At 38.7% G+C, this 25,344-nt stretch overlaps 1 protein-coding gene across 1 annotated transcript; it reads left to right on the top strand.

Moving 5' to 3' along the window:
* Positions 1-1,497: 1,497 nt before the first annotated feature.
* On the top strand, positions 1,498-23,755 carry LOC117078801 (transient receptor potential cation channel subfamily A member 1-like). The gene is made up of 8 exons (XM_033202292.1): positions 1,498-1,779; positions 2,900-2,979; positions 10,119-10,300; positions 13,766-13,873; positions 16,074-16,122; positions 16,322-16,467; positions 22,471-22,536; positions 23,214-23,755. Exons 1-8 carry the CDS (start codon positions 1,733-1,735, stop codon positions 23,370-23,372), a joined length of 837 nt encoding a protein of 278 aa, XP_033058183.1. The 5' UTR covers positions 1,498-1,732; the 3' UTR covers positions 23,373-23,755.
* The last annotated feature ends 1,589 nt before the right edge of the window (positions 23,756-25,344 follow it).

Raw genomic sequence — 25,344 nt, 5'->3', positions numbered from 1 at the left:
TGTGAGAAAAGCAATTGATCAGAGTAATCAATGATAAAGAATAAAAAGTCGTCATACTCCTATGAGGTATTTCCATTTTAAAGTGTGAACCCGGTGTATGGAAAATGTCAGGTAGACAGCAGTGGCTCAATGAGAGTTATTCTCTTTACCCATCCCTCTGATTCTTTTCTTTACTGGTTTCTCCAAATGCATTACCTCCTTCAACAAAATCATAGCAAGCTGTGCAACTGATTCCTATTCTGTACACCCTGAACAAAGATGCTGGTGGGAAAAGTGTGAGAGGGTGAAGCTGAACACCTGTATCCTCCAGCAAGTCATACCCATGGACTCATGATGTGGTTAAGTTCAATATAATCCTTCCAAGAAATTCCACTTTAGGGGTGGAATTGATGGCAACCTGCCATATCCATTGGAAGATTTGGGGGGAACCTTTCATGCTTCCTTAACATCGTCATGCCCACTCTGCCTAGCCCTAAGCTCAGCCCACCATAGCCCCTAGGTCAAACCGTTACTGAGTGCACCTCTATGCCAGGTCCTGGATCCACGGGGGTCTTGTGCTAAGTGCTGGATATGAGCAGGAGAATACAACAATCCAGGACCTTCAGGAAGCACAGTCTGTCAAAGCAAAAGACTGTCAAAGCTACGTTCTGTCCTGTGCAAGGTATAATCAGCCTTAGAAAGAAGGTTTCTTGCTTTCTAGCCTTGTTAACTTGAACTTACCGCCAACAGTTTCAGAGGCTCCCTTGTCTCTACATAAAAGTAGAACCAGCCTCTTCGATTGAGAGGGAACGCTTTTTATTTTACACAATTGACACGTATGCAGAGCAGACCTATGAAGGTAAGTCTCTCAAACAAAGCTGGGAGCAAACAAACATACCAGTCAGCAGTGGCTTACCTTTAACCTAACTTTTTTATTAACCACCCTTAAACACCAAAGCATGATGGGATCAATAGTATTATCCACAGGAAATGGGACCTGAGATTCATGAGGACTTAATCTTGTCCCTCAAACCAGTGCTAGGGTTTAGCTGTTCTCCCAAATGTCTGAAATGAGAAGTTTTGCTAAAAACCTTATTTCCTTATCAAAGAGGCCCCCAGAAGGAGGTGCACATGGAGGGAAACACAAGTCCATAGAATTTTAGCTGGAAAAAAATCCTGAAAACTAAAAAAACTTTCCAATGTACCCTGTCATTCTCTCGTCCTCTCTTTACACAAACACACACACACACACCGTGGGGGGAGGGGGGGGGAGGGGTGGGCGGCAGGGCGAGGCAAGCGGGCTCTTAGTGTGTTTATTATAACATTCGCTGCATCCACACCGAACTGACACGCTTGACTCTGGGGGTGTGCTGCTGCAGCTGCAGGACAGCGGGACCGGCGACTCACTTTGCTCCGGAAAGGACGAGTCCCCGGCAGACGCGGCACCGCCGCCCTTTTTGCGAAGGAGGTCTGTGTTTCTACCTCCTCTGCAGGCCCCGCCTGCTTCCTGCACTGTAAGTAGCGCGGGCCTGAGAACTTCTAGAAGTTCTCCAGGGTTCCCGCAGAGCGAGTTTTTCGCTGCCTATGAGCTGCAGCGCCGCAGCGCTCCGGCTCGCGCGGACGCCAGCTCCTGGCCAGGTGACCTCGCTGTCTCGCCCCAGGTGCTGGCGCTGCACCAAGTGGCGTCAATGAAGCGCAGCCCGTGGAAGATGCGGCGCCCTGGAGAAAAGAAGGAGCCCCCGGGCGATTGTCTATGAGGTTGTGCCATACAATGCGGAGGACTGCAAGGTATCGCTTAAGGTACCCTGGGGGCTCCAGGGTCTGGACGGTTTCTGAAGTCTGGTCGGGGTCGGCTCTAGGTTTCCTTAGGAGCAGCCCTTGGTTTGGAGAAAGCGTGGAGTGGCCAGGGGGTTGCAGGCTTTAGGGGGGTGTTCACAGTCCTAGAGGAGACCCCGCTAATGATGCGCCCACACAGCGCCTGCTTTATTTTGTTTGCTTGTCTGCCCAATCTGTTCTTGTTCCTGGATGACTGTAGTCCAGGGAAACCTACTCAAAAAGTATCTGTATCATTTGGCACAAGATCGGGCAGCTGCCTAAAATCAGGACAATTTGGAATGTGTGCCGTTTCACTTGAACTTTTTTGTAGATTTTGTTTAGAACCAAAGAGCTGAATGACTGTGTCTGGTTGTTGTCGGATAGCTATTTAAGAGTTTTGGGGGTTGAGAAGGCTTCTGGTCTAACAGAGTGAAACAGAGAAACCATAGAAAATGTCCCCTGTAAAATGGAGGCCGGACTAGCGAATTCCTTCTTCAGGGGGTGCGGGCGTCAGGAAATGCTGTGGAGGAGGTGACCTTTTGAAGATGGATGAGTGGTCTGAGGCTCTACCATAGGTACTTGTTTCTTATGCAGTTCTTGGGCCCTGAAGGCAGCGCTAGCTACTACCTGATGGTGTAGTCTGAGGGATAAAGGCTGTTGGGTGCTCAGAGTCCACCACTGGATTTCATCAGATTGTCAGCAGGAAAAAGGGGCTCTTTTAAAATGTTGAGACAACATTAAAAAGACTGTCCAAACCCTCCTCACAAATCTCTTTCAACAGTGGAATCATGTTAACAGTTTCTTAGGAATTTTCCAGGTTAAAAAAAATGCTTACACGAAAACGCACATGTTAATAGTTCTTTTTTTATTTGCAAAAGTATGAACTCAGATTTCCACTTTGATTTACTCACAAAATGTATTTTGGAATACACCAAAATATAAATTAGCACTTGGAAATTTACCAGTTTTCACCAGCTTCATAATATCCCACTGTGTCCAGAATTGGTGGGTTCCTGGTCTCACTGACTTAAAGAATAAAGTCGGGGACCCTCGCAGTGAGTGTTACAGTTCTTAAAGCTGGTGTGTCTGGAGTTTGTTCCTTCAGATGTTCAGATGTGTCTAGATCTTCTTCCTTCTGGTGGGTTCATGGTCTGGCTGTCAGGAGTAAAGCTGCAGACCCTCATGGTAAGTGTTACAGCTCTTAAAGGCAGTGTGTCTGGAGTTGTTCCTTCTTCCCCATGGGTTTGTGGTGGCCGGGCTTCAGGAGTGAAGCTGCAGACCTTTGCAGTGAGTGTTTCAGCTCTTAAAGGCAGGGTGGACCCAAAGAGTGAGTAGCAGCAAGATTTATTGTAAAGAGCTAAACAATAAAGCTTCCACAGTGTTGATGAGACCCAATCGGGTTCCCACTGGCTGGCACCTGCAGCCTGAACTGATCCCACCCACATCCTGCTGATTGGTCCATTTTGCAGAGAGCTGATTGGTCTATTTTACAGAGAGCTGATTGGTCCACTTTACAGACTGCTGATTGGTCCATTTTGACAGAGTGCTGATTGGTGTATTTACAAACCTTTAGCTAGACACAGGGTGCTGATTGGTGTATTTACAATCCCTCAGCTAGACATAAAAATTTTCCAAGTCCCCATTAGACTCAGGAGCCCAGCTGGCTTCACCTACTGGATCCCGCACTGGGGCTGCCTGTGGAGCTGCCTGCCAGTCCAGAGCTTCACCTGCACTCCTCGGCCCTTGGGTGGTCGATGGGACCAGGCGCCACGGAGCAGGGGGCGGTGCCCATGGGGGAGGCTCCGGCTGCACAGGAGCCCACAGCCACTGGGGTAGGGGGAGGCTTGGGCTGCACAGGAGCCCACAGCCACTGGGGTAGGGGGAGGCTTGGGCATGGCTGGCTGCAGGTCCGGAGCCCTGCCCCTTAGGGAGGCAGCTGAGGCCCAGTGAAAATTCAAGCACAGCACTGGTGGGCCAGCACTGCCGGGGGACCCGGTGCACCCTCTGCAGCTGCTGGCCCAGGTGCTAAGCCCCTCACTGCCGGGCGGGCGGTGCAGGCCGGCTGCTCTGAGTGCGGGGCCCCAGAGTCCCCGCCCACCCAGAACTCTGCTGCCCTGTGAGCACTGAGTGCAGCCCCGGTTCCCACCCGCGCCTCTCCCTCCACACCTCCCCAGCAAGCAGAGGGAGCCAGCTCTGGCCTCAGACAGCCCAGAGAGGGGCTCCCACAGTGCAGTGGGGGGCTGAAGGGCTGTTCAAGCCCTGCTGCTAGAGTGGATGCCGAGGCCGAGGAGGTGCCAAGAGTGAGGGCTGCTAGCACATTGTCACCTCTTACCACTGTATTAATAGATCATGATTTATTTAACTGGTCTTGCACTGATGGACACTCAAGCTGCTTTGTGTTTGCTTTGTTTTGCTATTATGCACCTGACTGAGTGTGTCTGTCAGTGTAGACGTGGCTTCTCTGTCTGTCTTTCCATTGATACTTTTGCAAGACTGTATGTACGTTAAAGTCCTAGCAGGGTCAAGAGGTACATACAGCCTTAAGTTTGGTAGAAATTGCCAAATTCCTCTCTAAATAGGTCGCACAAGTTGGCACTGTTGCCAGTTGTGTGTGTGAATCAGGCATACATGTATAGTAAATCACACACACCAAGTAGCCAGGCCTCCCAAGGTGAGTCTGTTGGCACGTCCACCTTGACAACAGACATTTTTTGTCCTTAATATTAGCAAGGTAACTGTGGCCTTGTGGCTTACTCCAGAAAACTGAGTCATGAATGGATTTCACCCTCTAGGATAGTATCTTTACAATCAATATGGGACAGTAAGAAATTTTAAATTTCTAGTATCACCCATGTGGTTTCCTTCCTTCCTCCCTCCCTTCCTCTCTCTCTCTCTCTCTCTCTCTCTCTCTCTCTCTCTTTCTCTCTCCTTTTTTTTTTCTCACAGTGTCTCCCAGGCTGGAGTGCAGTGGCGTGATCTCAGCTCTAGGATAGTATCTTTACAATCAATATGGGACAGTAAGAAATTTTAAATTTCTAGTATCACCCATGTGGTTTCCTTCCTTCCTTCCTTCCTCCCTCCCTCCCTCTCTCTCTCTCTCTCTCTCTCTCTCTCTCTCTCTCCCCTTTTTTTTTCTCACACTGTCTCCCAGGCTGGAGTGCGGTGGCGTGATCTCAGCTCACTGCAACCTCTGCCTCCTGGGATCAAGCAATTCTCCTGCCTCTCAGCCTCCTGAGTAGGTGCACACCACCACGCCTGGCTAATTTTTGTATTTTTAGTAGAGAAGGGGTTTCAACATGTTGGCCAGATTGGTCTCGATCTCTTGACCTCATGATCCACCTGCCTCAGCCTCTCAAAGTGCTGAGATTACAGGTGTGAGCCACCATGCCTGGCCTGTGGTTTCATTTTCTAGAGATATTTGCTGAGGGATTTCTCAGCACCAAGTCTCAAAATTATTTTTCTTCATGTTTCTAATTGTCCTTATTTAGATTTACTGCCTAAGTAAAACCACTTATGCTATTTAAGGCTTTTTTTTTTTTTTTCCTGAGACAAAGTCTTGCTCTGTCGTCCAGGCTGCAGTGCAGTGGCACGATCTCAGCGCACTGCAAGTTCCACCTCCCGGGTTCACGCCATCCTCCTGCCTCAGCCTCTCGAGTAGCTGGAACTACAGGCGCCGGACACCACGCCCTGCTAATTTTTTGTATTTTTAGTAAAGACGGGGCTTCACCATGTTTGCCAGAATGGTCTCAATCCCCTGACCTTGTGATCCGCCTGCTTTGGCCTCCCAAAGTGGCTTACAGGCGTGAGTCACTGCGCCTGGCCTATTTAAGGCTTTTTATGTATTTATTTTTATTCTAGTTTGTAGATTGAGGGATTTATATATTTTATTTCATTAACTGTGGTACTTTCAGATCATCTTGTAAAAATCTCACTGGTTGTACTCATTACCAAGAAACATATATAATACTGTGAAGGGCTTTTTGAACTCTAGAGGGTTTTTGGTGGCTTCCTAATTTAAAAGAAAAGCTGTATAACATATTTTCTCCAGCACATACACAGTATCTCAGGAACACTAACAAAACTGAAGGATCACAGAAAACTTACAAGATGAGAAATGTGGAAAAAGAACCATTGGACTGATGCTTTTAGCCTTTTCCAGTTATTTTCTTTCAAGACAGTGAATACTTTACCATTTGACCTTCCAATTGTTATCTCTCACCTTAGTTTCCAACCTTTTGGCCACATTGCTGTTTATATGTATTTCATTAAAGCAACCTAAAAAAGATGTATTTGATATCTCTGTTTTAAAAGGTTTAGTTAGAATTAGGTTATCTAAAAGTGATCTAGTCTATTATGTTCTGAATCTAATCACATAGTTCAGAATCATAAGGAATCTGAAGTGACTCTGTGACAACATGAAACTACATTAAATGAATATATAACTTGTCTAAGTGACATCCTTGGCTTACTTTCAGAACTTTAAGAAATCTTTTCAAAGCCTGACAATATGTCAAGTAGTAATTGAGAAGATCTAGTACATCTGATATGCTCATGTGAAGTATTTAGATGCTGTTTTGTCACTGTGAAATCAATAGTGCCTTGTGAGCATCTGAACCCAGTACTCCCTCTCAAGAGTGTGGAATTGGGTTTGTGCTGACAGCACATTGCTGAACAGACATCCTAAACTGCTCTTTCTGGCACTAGGGAGTGGGCAGCACAATCCCTTTATTATGCAAGGAGCATATCAAATTCAAGTACCAAAATGCTTCCAAATAGATTTAGGTCAACACTTTCTTTGATAGGATAAGACATGGAAAAAGTCCCTATTTCTGCAAGAAGCCCATTTTAAATTTATTACTGAATATGTGTAAATTTGGAAGTGGTTGGATGCTTATTGTCATATCCTGTAGTCACTAAAGTTATATGTAGCTTATATGGAATTGAATTTTTTTAGTTAAAAAGTAACACATCTCAATTTAAGAGACTACTATAGAAAAGTGACTTGTTAGGTACTGTTCTGTAACAACAGAAGCAAAAACTAAAGTTCAAACATTTAAGAAATTAAGTTTTATTATTCCAACCTAACGTTTGCTGAATAAATCCTAATATTCTAAATCTTTTCTTAGTGATATTAAAGATACATTAAATACCTTAATACTTCATTTTCATTGATAGCTTTTCTTTTCAGTAGTGAGAAATGCTCTAGTTATCCTTAAAATAACACACTGGAGTTTGGACATATATTATGTGGCATATGTAGCTAGTTATGGTCAAAGGCAGAATTAAAGCAAGTATCTGAATTATTTGTTTGGGGAAGATTTCTGCATTTCCTTCACAACGAGGAAGAAAGGCCTTCATTTCTAAGCATATATGAATGAGTTCAGGATTAAAAAATTTATTTCATATATTGATCAATCTTGGGGCATTTTCTCAAGCCTTCTTTGTGTATGTAAACATTTTGTGTATTTCAAAAAAATTTACCTCATTATAAGCAGGATAGATAGTTTTGGATAATAATAAGTTCTTTCAGGCTATAAAATGGTTATAGCCATAAATTTTGCATATGCTTGTTTGTTGTAACGGTGTTTAAATACCTCTAGGTGGTTTTTGAAGGAAGTGCATGTGGATTACAAAACTGTAATAAACAAGAGAAATTAAAAAGATGTGATGATATGGATACCTTCTTCTTGCATTATGCCGCAGCAGAAGGCCAAATTGAGCTAATGGAGAAGATCACCAGAGATTCCTCTTTGGAAGGTAACAAAATATTACAATGCATCTTCCGGAAATCATTCATCCCATTCAATTCACTAGAAAGAATGGAATGAAGTGATTTTTAAGGGTAATTAGTGCCAGTTATAAAGAGCCAATATATTTCACTTAGAATTGTGAGTTTTCCTATACACCAGCACTCCTCAACTTCTTCTACTGAAATATAGCTAAGCATATTGCAGAGATCTAGGACACCCCACAACAAGCACAGACTTTATTTGAATTTTTAGATAAATTGTAAGAATGCGTGTACATTTTATTTACTCTTTTATACTATTTCCATTGAGGTGAATTTACATTTAAATTATCATCATTAAATAAAATTGACATAAGACATAAATAAAATTGACCTCAAGAAGGTGTACCATACTCCTACAGTGATGTTTTCCAGGTGCCAGCCTTGTACACTCTACCTTGTTTAAGAAATTCAACTGCAAACAGTGAAGGAGGTGGATGCCACAGAGATGAAGGCAGTGAAGTGGTATGATAAGACCTTTGCTATGTAAGATAATTCTGTCAATATTGAGGAAGATGGATTAGAAGTGGAAGCCAAATTAAAAAGCTATTTTGATAGTAAAGAGAGAATAAGAGTTCACCAGGGTTGTGAGGCTACAAAAAGGAGACAGGGAGAGGTTCAAGAGATATTGGAGTGTAAAGTCAATAGTGCTCGACAGCAGAGTAAATGGGAAGAGAAAGGGGCAGGGAGTTAGAACTGACTTTGAAATTCTTAGATTTAGGAGATTAGGCTAATAATATAATCATCCCCAAAAGGAGGAATATGAGAAAACAGAAAGGAAGTGAGTGCGAAGGTGTGAGATTTGGTCACAGTGAGTTTGAAAGGCCCAGGGGACATCTACTTGGAAATATCCAGCACACAACAGAAATGCAGAAGGAAAGGGGCTGCCCTACATGAGCACGATTGCATAGGAAGTCGCTGAGACAGTGGAAATGTGTGAAAATCCTTTAGGGGATCACAAAACTGCTAGCAAAGATAGCTAAAAGTAGAATACCAACATCAAGAGACAGATGGCAGAGCAAAAGCCAGAAAAAGATGAAGACAGTGAAAATACACATGTCGTGGGCGAAGTTACTGGGATAGAAGAGTTAGAAGGAGCCCTTGCCACAAAGAGATCAAGTATGAAGGAGATCAAGATAAAGCCCCTACATTAGAAGGCCCCAGTGACCTCTATAAAAATAAAAATGATTTCTGAAAAGTGATGAGGGTAAAAGCCAAATTCAAGTTAATTATTGAATGGTAGTTTGTAAGTATAGATCCCTGTTTAAGTTTGGTGCCAAATGGAATGATGAATGGAGTGATTCTTCTTAATCAGATGGAACGGTCAAGAGATGTGTGTGTGTGTGTGTGTGTGTGTTGTGTGTGTGTGTTATTTAGAATGAAACACTTAGATGAATGAAGGGAAATGGCGGAGAGACACATTTTAAAAAGGAGGGAAACAGAAAACATGGCTGTATGGTTCGAAGTACCATGTACCATAGATGGTCCCCAAATCATATTTTTGAGCAAATACTTTTTCTCCTTTCCTGGACATAAAGATATACTGCCACCAATTTACAAGGTTGATAAAGCAGATAGCCATGTCTATTTTAGAATAGCTATAGGACTTTGCAGGATGAAAGGACATATTACTTATATGCTGAGCTCACGGGGTACATAGTGCCATATATCCTAGCATAGAAATACGTGGAAACCACTTGTGGCATCAGGGTCTGAAGCTCAAATTCTAGTCTTGTGGTTTGTTAGTGGTATGTTGTTTTTCTCATTAACATTTTTTGAACCATTGCTACAGGCCAGGCACTCTGCTGTGATCTTTAAAGACATGATTTAATACTATTGTCCCAGTAACACTGCAACATCACAGAGTCTCTCTCTCTCTCTGTCTCTCTCTCTCTCTGTCTCTCTCGTTCTCTTTCTCTCTGTCTCTCTCTCTCCTCCTGTGTGTGTGTGTGTGTAGGTATATGAATATATGCTTTTTCAATTTTTTTTTTTTTTTTTACCAAGTTTGAATACAAGAAAGCTGAGGTTCAGAGAAGTGTGGTTACTGTCATACTTCCTTACTAGCTCTGTGATGTTGGCAAGACTTTTAACCTCTCTGGATCTCAACATCTTCTTCCTTCTGAACATTTGTCATGGTGTTACTTTGCAGGCTATTGGAGGCTTGAATGAAATAATGGTCATGTGAACTTAGCAGAGTGCCTGGGACATGGTTCTTGCTTTTACATAATCCCAATATCTTATTACAATCCCAAAACTCATGTAGATAAAAACATGTAGCAATAGGAGGATCTATTTCTTATTAATGCTACCCATAGAAATTTCACTCAATTGATAAAGTCAGTCTCGTGCTACTATATATTCCCACTAGGTGCCCATTAAATGTTTCATTAGAACTGAAGCTGTGTTTTTAGTTTCCATTAAAAGATGCAGCTGATGTCAGTTGCACTTGGCACTGCGTTTGGAGTGGATAGGCACTCAGGAGGTGTTGAATACAGTCTAAGCAAAATTTAATCCACATGTTGGTTTCTTTTTCTAGTACTGAATGCAATTATTATGGATGATTATGGAAATAGCCTTCTGCACTGTGCTGTAGAAGAAAACCAAATTGAAAGTGTTAAGTTTCTTCTCAGCAGAGGAGCAAACCCAAACCTCCGAAACTTCAACATGATGGCGCCCCTCCACTTAGCTGTGCGGGGCACGCACAACGAGGTGATGAAGGTAAGGCTACTGGCTGGCTCCAATGGGCCTGACTGGTGGCGCAGGTGCTGGGACCCAGATCCAGCTCTCTCTGCCTGCACCAGGATGAGCACCTTCTAAGCTTCCAGGTCAAACAATATATAATAATTACATTTGCTTTTCTTCTCAGTAACTGATGATGATGATTAGTTCTAACTTTAATGAATAGTTCTTATTTACCAAGCACTTTTTAAGAACTTTGTGTGTGTTCATTTATTAAATTCTCATCTAAGCAAACCCACTATGAAGTAATTCTACTAGAATTCTTATTTCATAGCTGAGTACACTGAGGTGCCAAAAGAATTTGAATAACTTGCCTAACGTCACACCACAAGTAAAACTGCAAGACCAAGAAAGTTTGTTTTCATCTTTATATTTTCAGGTTTAGGCTTCGTTACTTTTACCTGACTGCTTTAATGATTAAAAGAAGGAAGGTAATGAGAGACTCAGTGAAAACAGAAAACATAATTATGATTCGCTATTTTTATTAGAATGGATGGCCTGTCAGACAGATTAGTTAGCAGAAGACATAAGGATACCACTGGGAAATATCTTACTGGTTTTCAAGGTGTAAGAGTAAGTTCAGTCAAATAGAGGAAACCCTGGAAAAATGCTAAAGGGTAAGAATTAGGCCATAGTTTGTAAACTACATCTCAGAGTCTCTCAAACACCCTAGAACACAAACATGCTTAAAGGATGAAGAATACAATTTACAAATGGAGCATGTTCCAGAAATTCATTGCTAAGGTAGGCTATTTGGAACTTATAATAAGTTTTCTGGTAGAAACAATATCCAAAGAGTTCCATGAGTTTCAGGCTCCTTTCAGCCCAGAAAACTTTCTCTCAGCCCTCTGAAACTTTGGCTCCTTTAAGTCTGGCATAAAAGGTGGGAGAGAGCCACTTTCTGCTTTTCTACTGTACCTTGTATGTGGCTCTATTAAAATTCTTAACATGTGATATTGGAATCAAATGTTCATGTGCTTTTCTTCCCAACTGGCTAATTATCTTTGAGGGAGGAGCTGTGTCTTACTAATTCAAGTGTCTATTATTCCTCAGCGCTGTGCTGGTAAATGATGGCTGTTGAATGAATGAATGAATGAATGAACGAGTAAATGGGAGTTCTGACTGACTGAGAAGGGGAGATCGGAAGTCTCAGTACCTATGAGATGGGTCAGGATGGCTCCCTGAAGAGGTTACTAGAAAGTCCTCTGGCAACAAGCTGTTATTTTTTGTCCATTATTCATTATTCATGAGTCAAGTGCTGTTTCTATATCATCTGGGTTGGGTCACTGGTGACTGCAGGGACTCCCGCAGAGATATCAAATATTTCCTCATGGAGCTCTTGCTCCCTCTGAAGGCTCTTTTCAAGAACACGTGCCTATTAATTAATTAATATTGGCCTTGAAAGTGTGGTTTGGGAATTGAAGGCAGGTAACTTTTGAAAGACTGTTGTTAATTAGAAAGCAGAAATCTCCAGACCAACAAATACAGAAAGGTAGGTATCACATAGAAATAGAAAATAAAGCTCCTAGCTGATTCGTAAACTTTGTTATGGACATAAAACAAATTTTCCTGGTGACACAAGAACAAGCAGAAAAAAAGAGTTCTAAGTAAAACTGACTCTCCTTTACTTGGTCTTACCAACCACAACTATGTGTAAAAATATTTTCAAACTCCTCTGGCTCACCAGAGATGACAGGAATAGAAGGAGGAGAAGGTATTTTGGAATGTCTCCCCTCATGTTTGCAAACAGCAATCCTCTCTACCTGCCTCTCCCAGTTATGCCCATGTTCCAGCCTGTACCCACCCAGCCCCTGCCAGTTTAGTAGCTGCTCTATGGACTGCTCCACTGACCTTCCCTCAAACCTTCCTCTGTTGCCTATAATGGTTGTAAAGTAAAAAACTGTCATTCACGCATCACTTCAAGTTGTTGCACAATGATTTATGGTATGCATAATATTCCCTGGGACACATTGGCCTGGGGATTAGGGGGTGGTTTTGTCTCTCAGTGGCCTGCAGGCCTTAGTCCTTGGGGCTTTATTTCAAAGTATCCAGTTGTTTGACCCTTCCATGAGGCTTTCCAGATTCTCATCAAAAGGACCTGTGGAGGGCTCACCTCCGAACCTTCCGGACTTGCCTGGACATGACTGAATTTGAAGTAGCTGCACAGTTTAGTTGCTCTCTCTGGGATCCCTGCCACATACAATTTAACACAGCTATACATTTATGATCTGTGATTCTAAGAGGGCAAAGAGAGAAAAGCCTCTTCTTTGGTGGGCTATTTTCCATATGAATCTAGAGCTTCTTAAGAACAGAATGCAATGGTGCCTAAAGTCCATGGAAGGAATCTTATGTTCTCATTTCCCTTAATCCATCAATCATTTCTCCACATATTCTTATGTACCAAAAACTGAGTTTAATTTTCTTTTATGAGCAGAGCTAATTAATAAATCTAATTTCTTTGCTGACACTCACAAGGGGATATGTTCTGTTAACAAGACTCTGGTAGGAGGTTGCATACTTTTTTCAAAGAAGTCAAAGTTTTTAAGAAACAGCTTATTTAATAAATTCTTTTAACATTATTTAATTATAAGGACATGTCATCATTTATCATAGTCTTCCTGCAAGACGAAAAGCCTCTAGTAGGCCAATTCAAGATGTGATAAGACATTTATATGAGATAATTTTGTTACACTGAATATAAAAGAAAGACTAGTCAAAGATCTATAGACACTTGGGCAGTAATCAGATGGCAGTCAGGTGAGGAGGTAACAGATCTTCAATGAAATTTCATCAGAAAAATTACTTCACCATTTTATCAGGATGCTAATTTCTTACATTGTAGAGCAAGTTTCCATTCCAGGACAAGTTTGAATTAATTGGGTTATGCCACACAAAACTCTATTTTCTTTACTAAAGAGAATAGAGTTTCCACTGACATTTCCCAAAATTCTTGCAATCCAGGTAAAAGAAAAATAACTGGAAGAGAAAAAAAAAAATCCCTTCCTGCCCTTCCTCCTTCTTTCTCTCTCTTTTACTCTCTTCCTTCTTCCCTACCTCTCTTCCCCTCCACCATGAACACATTCTAATGGCTCCACACATCTATTTTCCTGAAAATATTAGTTAACATAATTTCACTTAGTACAAGTCGGAAGTATTAAGTGAAGCTATGATAACTAGTATCTATAATTCTTATTTTATTTACAATTCCAGAACTCAGTATTGCCTTGATTGTTGTGACATTGAAATCATGATTATTTCATCTAATGGGGAAATTAATTAGTACCCACAATGTGCAAGATTTTGTGCCAGATTGTGTGAGAGAAGGATGAATAAAAGATAAACAGACATGGTCACTGGCATTTGAAAACTGAAACTCTAGTGGAAGGCAAGTACCTTATTTGGAAATCTGCAAAAATTTTGACAATTATTCCCCCCTTTTTGCAGGTCTTGCTTGAACATAGAACTATTGATATTAATTTGGAAGGAGAAAATGGAAACACAGCTCTGATCATTGCGTGCACCACAAATAATAGTGAAGCACTGCAGATTTTGGTTTGTATATTTGTCATATCTTTCTGCTTTCTTTATCTTTTCATGAATACAACATGGATTATTATTTATAAAAGCTCTTAAGTTTTTCTCCTTAGAAAAATATAAAATACAGAAACTATGTCAGAAAAAAAAATTATTCTATGTGTTTTTGTATATGCACTCCCTGCCTTAAGTGGATCTGAGATTGCTTATAGAAGACTAATAGGAAAGCAGTAATGAAAACCATGAGAAATTCAAAGTGAAAAGAAAAGATAGGCAGGAAAAATTAAGATGAAGCTGGTGGTCAGGATAGAATGCAAAATACAAAGTATAATGGCCTGTATGTTATAAAGATGGTTCGTACATTTGATTCTGAGCTTCTGAATTGTCAAAGGAAAGATGAATATAGTCAGTTCCAGACTTACCGGGCCTGTAAAATAAAAGCCAAAGGAAACACAGCCACTCCTGAAGACCTGAAGAAATTATGGCCACGTGTTCCCAAAAACAGTGCCCTGAGTGATGACATGACAAAGGTTCTTAGCCACATGCCTGAGAGTAGAGCCAGCCTTGTCTCCGGTGAGGCTTCCTGGTGTGGTCCAGTGAAGCGATGGAGATGCTTGCCTACATGACTTCCTCCTGCTTCTGGCAGTGCTCCATCTGAGTGTGCTGTTAGAATCCAAGCAAATAGCCTTGTTTCAAATATTCCTTAATCACTTGCATGTTATCCAGACCAGGATCTTTATTTTTACCACTTGATTTTGCCTCTTTACCATCCCAGAGAGTAAGAAAATGAAATAAAATAATTTTAAAATATTTGCCTAATGTTTAAATGTACCATACATATATGTTTTAGCACTTTTACTAGATGTACTTCGAGACAGGTAAATACTCTAAGCTTTCATGATTGGACCAAAAAGAGACTAAATGATAAAGAGAATAAAAATAAATTAACTAACACTCAAACCAATAATTTAGGAAAAGAACCTTAAATTAACCAAAGGAAAATTGGTATAAAGAAATAGTAAAGTTGAAAGTCCTACAGAAAACAACGTATTTTTAAAGTCTGATTTCCTTGCAAATTTAATTTTTATGTGTATACTGTATGATAATACTGCTCAAAAAGCTTTTACTTAACAATATTCTTTTTATTATTGTTATTATTATTTTGAGATGGAGTTTCACTCTGTCACCCAGGCTGGAGTGCAGTGACACATCTTGGCTCACTGCAGCCTCCACCTCCCGGGTTCAAGCGATTCTCCTGCCTTACCCTCCTGAGTAGCTGGGACTACAGGAGCATGCCACCACAAATTTTTGTATTTTTAGTAGAGATGGGGTTTCGCCATGTTGGCCAGGCTGGTCTTGAACTCCTGACCTCGGGTGATCCACCCGCCTCAGCCCCCCAAAGTGCTGGTATTACAGGCAGGAGCCAACGTGCCTGGCCAACAATTTTCTTTAATAATATAATTTTGTAAAGTACATCTTCCATTTCTGGACTATATTATACATATATGTTTCTGAGTTATTATATATATAGAAACTAAACTATCTCTAAAAGCAGAGATTGCAGGTGGTATTTGATTCTACACACATTTCTGTTTACTCAAAATATTTCCTTTTGAAATAATTAAAAGTACTTAAGATAAAACTAAAGGTTAATGATCTATAGAAAATGGTAGTTTAAAATGATTGGCTCAGATTATCAACGTAATATAACACTTAGTTCTAGCACCTTTTTAGTGAAGAACTATTATTAGTGAAAATACTTGATTTTCATGGCTTAACAAGACTGCTGACATATTCATTTATTAATTTTACATAAATGGAAAAGCATTTGGGAAACATTGTCATTTTATTTGCATAAGAAATTGAAAATGGGTATAGAAGTCATGATAATGTCTTTAAAATTTTTATTAATTGCATTGAAAAATATGTTGACTTTAGTTTGCTGGGGCATCAAGATTTATATTTTTGCATCTATACTGTTACTTCTTTGGAAGATATAAAATGTCCCTATTTCAGAATCTTTGCTTAGTTCAAAATTACTTTCATGCTTAGATTTTATAATATATAAAGCTCTCTATGTACTTTTACATAGACATACAATGTAGTTTGTGATTTGGGGTTTAACTGGTGTCATTTTTAGTTTTGTCTTTTCTTCAGCTTAACAAAGGAGTTAAGCCATGTAAATCAAATACATTTGGATGTTTTTCCTATTCATCAGGCTGTACTTTCAGGTTCCAAAGAATGCATGGAAATAATATTAAAGTTTGGTGAGTAGAGGCTTTTCCATATATACACTATAAATAAGTCTACTCTGGTGGGTGCTATTAATTTGAAAAATATTTAACCAAATTTACCATAGGCTTGTATGTGTCTCAGTGTCCTTCCTTTTTAAAAAATAAAAATAAAAAACCCTCCCTATTATTTATTTTATATATTTGCTATGTTGAATGCTATTTTCTTATAAAGGTGAAGAGCATGGGTACAGCAGACGGTCTCACATCAGCTTTGTGAATAATGGGAAAGCCAGTCCTCTCCACCTGGCTGTGCAAAATGGTGACTTGGAAATGATCAAAATGTGCCTGGACAATGGTGCACAAATAGACCTCGTGGAGGTAACTCTTCATATTCTATATGACACATTTATCTTAGGGTTGTCATAAGCATATAAATGCTTTATAGCTTTTTTACAGTTAATTTACATTGAAATACACACAAGAAATAAATATTATTTCCTTCTGCTTCTGCAGAAGCAGAACAAGAGAGTACCCCAAGTTTCAATCTATGTAAAGAATTTTGAGACCTCCTCAAAACAATTTCAGACACAAATGCAGATAGAATAAAGACTATGTCTAGTTCAATTGCCATTACATAAGTTAAGGCCTACCCTCAGAAGATGATAATGTTCAGCCAGGAACATTAAAGCCCAATCATGAATGTCTTTGGTTTTATTTCTATTCAGAAGAGTTACCATTTTTAAAACTAAGGGCCACTTAACTAATTTCTAAAAATATGTCTATGAAAATGCTCACTGTGTTTGGGATCCAACCTTATGCCGGGCATCTCTGACCAAAAGTGTAGAGTTTGGGCCCTTTTTCCTTCAGTGTCTGGATTTTGGGTGGCAACAAGCTCCCCTCCAAGATACTGCAAAGGCCTGTGCTTTCTGGAGGAAGAGAAGATTGGTTATTAATTTCATGTAGCTTCTGGACACTAATCCTAAGTCCCTTCAATATATAAATAAGAGCTGCCACTCTTGGTGTGAATTCTGAAGTCACTTCATACACTGAATGCTTACAGCAGCCCATACTTGTGTAAATATTGACAACAAAGTAAATTGTGTGCATGCAAACAAAACGGATTTGAGGACTGGATTTGCAAATTTTCATCTGGACTTGTATTATCTAATATGGGAGCCACTAGTCACATGTGGCTACCTGAATTAAAACTAGTTAAAATTAAATGAAGTTTATAATTTTTTTAGTCACACTAGACACATTTCAAGTGCTCAGTAGCCCATTTGACTTGCAGCTCTTTTTTTTTTTTTTTTTTGAGACGGAGTCTTGCTCTGTCGCCCAAGCTGGAGTGCAGTGGCCGGATCTCAGCTCACTGCAATCTCCGCCTCCCGGGTTCACGCCATTCTCCTGCCTCAGCCTCCCGAGTAGCTGGGACTACAGGCGCCCGCCACCTCGCCCGGCTAGTTTTTTGTACTTTTTTAGTAGAGACGGGGTTTCACCGTGTTAGCCAGAATGGTCTCGATCTCCTGACCTCGTGATCCGCCCGCCTCGGCCTCCCAAAGTGCTGGGATTACAGGCTTGAGCCACCGCGCCCGGCCGACTTGCAGCTCTTATATTGAATACCACAGGTAGAAGACATTTTTGTCACTGCAGAAAGTTCTATTGGGCAACACTGCTCTAGGCCAGTGAGGAATTTTCATTCAACTTCAATGAGTTCATTTCCCTACACTGAAGTCTTTGGTACAGACCATGGCAACAGCCATCACCCAGAGTTAAATCTACAAGGCTTACTCAGCACTTGGAGTGTGAAGGATGCAGACTCATGGGGATTTTAGGCCCTCAACACTGGTGATGGCAACTGATTCACCTTTGCTGTAAGAACTTTAGCTCTCCTGGAGTATGTTACATTTTGCTATTTGTATAGTTCATAATCAATAGTCCAGTGATCTAATAGTAACTACACTACAGTTATAACAATTGTTGCATATGTATGTGTTTCTTAATTTTAATTTTTAAAATAGGCAATACTTCTATCAGAAAGAAAACGTATCTTTTTTTTTTTTTGGTCTCCACCATCAGAATAAGGATAGGAGGAAATAAGATCTATGTGGCATCTAAAAAGAAATAGACAATAAATAACAATGGGCAAGTATAATTTAAATTAAATAGGCTCACTTGGATAAATACAATGCACTCAGTGTCAAACCAGCACAAGATTTTATGACGTCTTAATAACTTAGCAAACATTACCTTAGATATAAGTGAGCTGAGTGGGGCTCTTCAGGAAGGCAAATGGCCTGATGGGAAATTATTTTGCACAGAAAGTTTGAAAGTCAGATGGACCAGATAGGAGAACATAAGAAATCAGATACTGAGATTAAGACAAACAGGAGCCAGTGAGAGGATATTTTCATTAATGGTTTATGCAAGAGTAGAGTTTCCTTAGAAACTCTATTAGCACAGCTACAAACACGTTGGATACTTTGTCTTATTTACTCTTCATTTGGGTGCTATTTAAACTTACATTGTACTTATATACCTTAAGGGGTAGGTTTGCCATATTTGTTATTAGTTTAAAAGCAGAGTTACAAGATTTTGAAACATAATAAGAGGATTTTTTTAGTGAAAGCACATGGAAAACAACTATGTGTATGTGTCCCTAGTATGGTTTTTGAATATTAGTAACATTTTAATTAAATGAATTCCTCTTACAAATATGTTTCCAAATTTTTCATTTTAGCTTGAGAAAAACATTAATTTTAAATGGAAAAAAAGTCACATCTACATGGAAATTTAGTTGAGATCTCAAAATACAATAGTTAGATCCTGCCAGGTTTTTTTTCCCCCCAAGAATAGCTAGATATGTAGCTTTATGGGTTCCACTGGGCATCCAACTGACAATGAGTATTTGCAACAGGGGGTTCTTTAATTCCCCAAGAATATTGTATACGAATATATCTCAATTACTTTTCAAATGGTTGGGGTAGGAATAAGCTGAAAATAAAAACAGTGAACCTAGAAATATTCAGTTGCTGACACAGTACTAGTTTTTAAACTGTAATCTCTGGCTGCTTGAATCATAATTATTGTGGTTCGTTTATTAAAATGAAGGTTCCTAAGGCCCATCTTAGACCTACTAACCCAGAATATTTGGGATTAGAGCTAGGAATTTAATTTTTAAATAAGCCTCTCAGAGGATTTTTATGAACACCAAAATAGAAAAAGTCTAATACAGTGCTGATGAGAATTATAGCAGAAGGTTTTCCAAAATGTAGGTGGGTATTCAGTGCAAAAATGTAGAAGTTGTTTGGTGAAATAATTTTGAAAACTACAAACAAATCAAAGTTAATACAACGAGGCTAAAACAAGAAACCCTAACTTCTACCAAAAAGTTGTTCGAGAAAGATGATTTTTTTTTTAAAGAGAGAAAGATGGACAGAAAAATTAAGCAGAATAATGTCTGAGAATTTTCCAGAAGTAAAATATATAACTTATCAAATTAAAAAAAATATTCTCCAGGGGCTAAGCAGACCATCCTGGCTGCATCATTTTTACTTGCAAAATGTTAAACAGTAGTGGTATTAATCAACAGTCTAAATAAAGGACAGTCTAAATAAACTGCTATATCCATACAATAGAATATGAAGCAGTATTTAAAAACAATGTTACTGATCATCTTTAAATAACTTTGATATATTTCCAGGCTATGATGTTGAATAAATAAGTGGAAGACATAAGTTGAGTAAAAACGTAAATGCAAAATAATCATATTTTCTATAACTACATGTAAGTTTTTGTACATGGATGTTTGTGTTCAGAAATATAGAAAAGGATTTGGGAGGATGAATAACAAGTTAGTAATGATGATACTACTGGGGAAATGACATCATGCCCAGAATTGGGGCATAGGTGCAGTGAGAAGTAGGGCCTTACCCAAGGTTTCAGTATTTTAAAAAAGAATTTGTTTATGTATTTCTTTTCTTTTTTGATTGTGAAAAAAAACATAAAGCTAAATTTACGGTCTTAACTGTCTTTAAATGTACAGTTCAGTAGTGTTAATTATTTTCACACTGTTACTCAATAAATGTCTGGAATTCTTTCATGTTGCAAAACTGAAACCCTATACTTATTAAACACTAATTTCCCCCTCATCCTTACCCCAGCCCTTGGAAACTACTTTCTATTTTTGTTTCTATGATTTTCAGTAATTTAAATACTTCATACAAGTGGAATCTTAAAGTATTTGTACTTCTGTGACTTGCTTATTTCATTTACCATAATCTTCTCAAGGTTCATCCCTGTTAGAGCATGTGACATAACTTTCTTCTTTTTTAAGGCTGAATAATATTCCGTTGTATGTACATACCACATATTCCTTATCTTTTTAAGGAAATACTGCATACTACTTATTTGCATGGAATATGTGAAAGGATGGAATATTTTTCCATCCTTTCACTTTCAGTGTGTTGTTCTTATAGCTAAACTGAGTCTCTTGTAGACAGCATACACACGCTTGTGGTCCCAGCTCTTGGGAAGCTAAGGCAGGAGGATCACCTGAACCTCGGAGGCCAGAGTTGCATGAGCCATGATCATCACATGATCCTCATGTGAGCCATGATCACACCACTGTGTTGTATATTGTAAAATGCTTAGCAGCATTCCTGGCTCCTGGCTTCTACCCACTAGATACCACTAGTATCCACCCCACTCCAGTTGTGTCAATCAAAAATGTATGCAGACATTGGCCAGATGACAATGCCAATGCCAATTCAAACACAGTTGAATCCTGTGTTTTATCCATTCAGTCAATCTTTGTATTTTAAAAGGAGACTTTAACCAATTTACTTTTAAAGTAATTACTGACAGGAAATAACTTACTATTGCCACTTCATTAATTGTTTTCAGTGTGTGGTAGCACTTTTGTCTCTTTTATCTTGCTGCCTTCTTTTGTGTTTCATTGATATTTTTCTTGTAGTGATATGTTTTGATTCCCTTACTGTTTCCTTTCATGCATATTATATACATATTTTCTTATCAGTTAACATTGCAATTATATCAAATATCTTAAATGTATAAGAATATATTTTAAACTGATAACAATTTAACTTCAACTGCATAGAAAAACTCTACTCCTTTGTATTACTCCATCCATGACCACTTTTATGTTCTTGATGATGCGTAATACTGCCTCTTAATTGCATATTTATTAACATAGATTTAGAGTTACTTTCTATGCTATTGTTTACTTTTATGCCAGATTTAAAAATAATTTTTTCACTTATAATATGACAGAATTCTATAATTGTCTCTATATTGACCTTTACCAGAGAGTTTTATACTTTTGTATGATTTTGTGTTGCTGTTTAGCATTTTTTTCATTTCAACTTGAAGAACTCTCTTCAGCATTTTTTTATAGGGCCAATCTAGTGGTAATCCACTTTCTCACCCTTTGTTTACCTGGGAAAATCTTATTTCTCCTTTATTTTTAAGGACCAAAAAGTTTTTACCAGTTATAATATTCTTGGTTATCATTTTATTTTCTGTCAGTAGTTTGGATGTATCATTCCACTGTCTTCTAGCCTGCAATGTTTCTGCTTAGAAATTTGCTGTTAATCATATTGGAGTTACCTTGTATGTGATAGCTTGCTTTTCTCTTGCTGATTTCAAAATTGTCTCTGTCTGAATTTTGACAGTTTGATTATAATGTGTCTCAGAATAGCTCACTTTAAATTTATGCTAGTTGAAGTTCTTTGAGCTTCTTGAATGTGTGTGTTCATTTCTTTTCTCAGATTTGGGAGATTTTCAGTCATTATTTATTCAAATAGGCTTTCTAATCCTCCATCTTCTTTTTCTCCTTTGGAACTTCTCATAATGTGTATGCTGTTCTGTTGTTTTCTTTAAATCCCTTAGATTCTCTTCACTTTTCTTCATTCTTTTTTCTTTTTGCTGTTCTGACTTGATAATTTTGAATATCCTGTCTTTGAATTCACTCATCGTTTCTTCTGCCTGGCTACAAATGCTGGACACCTCTCAAGCTTTTTCCAGGGATTCATCTTCTCTGGGCTTGTGCTTGTAATCTAGTTGAAGAGGCTTACCTCTCTTTACTCAGGACCTCCCCCCAGTATATGTCTGTGGTACTACAGCCTCTCTGGTGCTGTAGCAAGTCATGATACTGGGACACTGCCTAGTATCTGTCTGTGACACCGTATCTTCTCTGGCACTAGACTAAGTCCCAGTGACCTACTTTGTTATCAGTGATCCCCTCCGGGCACTTATTCCTTTCAGAGCTTAAATTCAGGCAAGATAAAAATCATTTTCTTGGGTAGCATCTCAGAAGTCAGAACATTGGATGTATCTTCCACTCTTTTCTTTCTCTTATTCCAGGGGGAAGCCAGAAGTTGGAAGCTTTTTTCCCAAGGACACTGTGCTGTGCCAGAGGGAAGAGCTGTTGTGAGTAAAGGCCATGAATTTTTCTACTGTCTTTGATATGTTCTTTGGCTACATGTTCACCTAGAGTTTAAGAATCTATTAACTAGGTTCTGCATTGCTCACAAAGGTAGTGGTCTGTCTATTGTTTTTAATTCCATATCTCTGTGGAGGAAGGAGGGTCTGGGACTTCCTGTTTTGCTACCTTACTGACATTTGTCCCTCTGTATTTCTTGAATAATTAAAAACTAATTTTTAAATAAATACTAGTCGTTACAAATAATTCTAATGAAAATTTATAATCTAGATTTAACTTAACAGATATTCATGTGTATTCTATTATATAAAAACTTTAGAAAGATAAGCCTGAATTCCTTCAAGGACAGAATGAGGATATAACTCTTGATAATTTACCTTTAATCTCATTTCCTGTTGTAACCCTATATAAGATTAATAAATTTATGTTATCTTAAGCAGTCAGACATCTAAAGTGACAAACTGTGTCAAATAATTGTACTTGTGCAAACTGATTCTGTTTTTTTAATCTTGACATAATTTTTAATTTTTCCAGTTTTCTAAAATAAACATCACTTTTACAATATCAAAATAAAGTTATAAAACCAGACAATAAAAATATTAGTTTATACTCATTAGTTTATTATTATTGTATTTTTATTACTCTTTCTTTATTTCTCAAGCAGTGCTACAATATAACCGCACAAAGCTTCTCCCATCATCCTGTGTGTAAAGAGTATTTACTCATGAAATGGTGGGTATTCAGTAGTATTTATTGTTTAATGCTGTGCCTATTGAATCTATTTAAAAGTCTTCAAAACAATTATGTTTTAATGGTATTTTAATGTTTTCGATTTTGTTATTTGAATGTTTTATACTTTAAAAAGAATAAGCATCAAAGGCAACTATTGTTTTTGAAATACTGGCATTGTTTAGCTTTGTCATTCAATGAAATATTTAGGAGGTGGGGGAAAATTATTATATAAGACATGAAGAAACTTCCTAGAGCCTACAATTTGTTTATCTTTAACATTAAATGGACTATTTGGGGAATGGGAAGGAACTATTATGTCAAACATGGAGAGGCACTTTGGAGCCTATAGTATAGTGGACATAGAAGTGAGAGGTGTGTTCTGGGAAGAGTGTTCATCTTGGTGTCTGATTATGTGGGCTAAAGACCCTACTCTTTCATTAATTTGTTAAGTCATAATTTCCTCAGAACTTGAGATTCCTTTTACTGGTCCATAAAGATCTGCCTGGCTACAAATGGTTATTATGAGTGACGTTTCAGTCTTTTCTCTTACATAGTTTTTAAAGATTTTGCTAACATAATGGTTAGATTTTGAACTTGATAATTTTTAATGTAAAAGTTTATGAAGAAGTCATCTGGCCCAAGACTCTATTTCAAATGGATCTTTCTTTGAATTCTAACAGAAATTCTTTTCTTTTAAATAAAATTCTAAGTCTCAATACAATTTTAGAACTTTTTATAGCATAATTTTTACTTTATCTTAATGAGTGAGCCAAGTTCAGATCAAAACCAAGTATATAAATTATCTGCAGGTCCTTCCTTTGGTTGATAAATGATATGGATCCTTCATTTCTCAGTATGGAGGTTGAAAGTCTTTTATAATTATTTTTGTATATTTTCATGAATATTACTTTTATAAATCATATGTCTTTTATACAACAACTCACTTTGTGTGAAAATTTTCTTTGTTGCATCATATAAGCACATAGATATTTGCATTTATAAATTTGATGACAATAATTCTTTGCATTTTTATCATTGCAGAGTGGTCTCCACAGGGACAGACCAGCATTTTGTAGGATTTCCTTAGGCAACAGACTCCCACAACACCAGGTTAACAGAGGACTCTGGGCCATCTCCAACACCGATCTATACCCCAGGGGCTCTGAGGTCAATCCAGGAAGTCATGAGGTTACTCCTTGGTCCTAAACTTCTCCCCAGATGGCTGTAAAGCTAGAAAAATTTTATTACTGGGTACATATATATAATCATCCATAGATGCAAGGTCTCTATATGTGGTAATTTTTTATTCTTTTCTATCCCAGAAAAGGAATTACTTTATGGATATTAACAATAGTATTGAATGGATTATCAACACGATGGGCCTCATTTTTGTGCTGCCCTTGTTCACTGAAATACCAGCCCATCTGCAGTGGCAATGTGGAGCAATTGCTGTTTATTTCTATTGTATTAATTTCTTATTATATTTTTGAAGGTAAACAAGCTTTAATGATTTCCCCATCTTTAAGCATTTTCGGTATCAAAAGAAAAACTATTGTAAGTGGTGTAAATTTGAAACTGGCTTATTCCTTTTCCAGTTTTTTTCAAAATGTGAAGTTTTTTTATACCCTATTAAGGAAAGGCTGGAGCATGATTCCAGAGTTTAGAATGTAGACTAGGGTTTCTCAAACTCGGCACTATTGAATTTTGTGGCCAGATAATTCTTTCTTCTCCTTCTCTTGCTCCTTCTCCTTCTCCTTCTCCTTCTCCTCCTTCTTCTCCTTCTTCTCCTCTTCCTCCTCCTCCTTCTTCCCCTTCCCTTTCCCCTTCCCCTTCTCCTTCCCCTTCTCCTTCACCTTCTTCCCCTTCTTTTCTTCTTCCTCTTCCTCTTCCTTCTCCTTCTTTTTTTTTTTTTTTTTTTTTGTTTGTTTGTGGAGGGAAACTGTGTTGTATATTGTAAAATGCTTAGCAGCATTCCTGGCTCCTGGCTTCTACCCACTAGATACCACTAGTATTCACCCCACTCCAGTTGTGTCAATCAAAAATGTATGCAGACAATGCCAGAT

The sequence above is a fragment of the Trachypithecus francoisi genome, unplaced genomic scaffold (assembly GCF_009764315.1).
Source record: "Trachypithecus francoisi isolate TF-2019V2 unplaced genomic scaffold, Tfra_2.0 Lachesis_group7, whole genome shotgun sequence".
Lineage (NCBI taxonomy): Eukaryota > Metazoa > Chordata > Mammalia > Primates > Cercopithecidae > Trachypithecus > Trachypithecus francoisi.
This window is presented reverse-complemented; position numbering and strand designations above follow the sequence as displayed.

Excerpts from the sequence above, each read along its gene's own strand:
- LOC117078801 (XM_033202292.1), top strand. The coding sequence starts at position 1,733 with ATGAGGTTGTGCCATACAATGCGGAGGACTGCAAGGTATCGCTTAAG. Across the intron at positions 16,468-22,470 it reads CACAAATAGACCTCGTGGAG|GGGGAAGCCAGAAGTTGGAA; the intron begins GTAACTCTTCAT and ends CTCTTATTCCAG. Across the intron at positions 22,537-23,213 it reads TGCCAGAGGGAAGAGCTGTT|TGCTACAATATAACCGCACA; the intron begins GTGAGTAAAGGC and ends TTTCTCAAGCAG.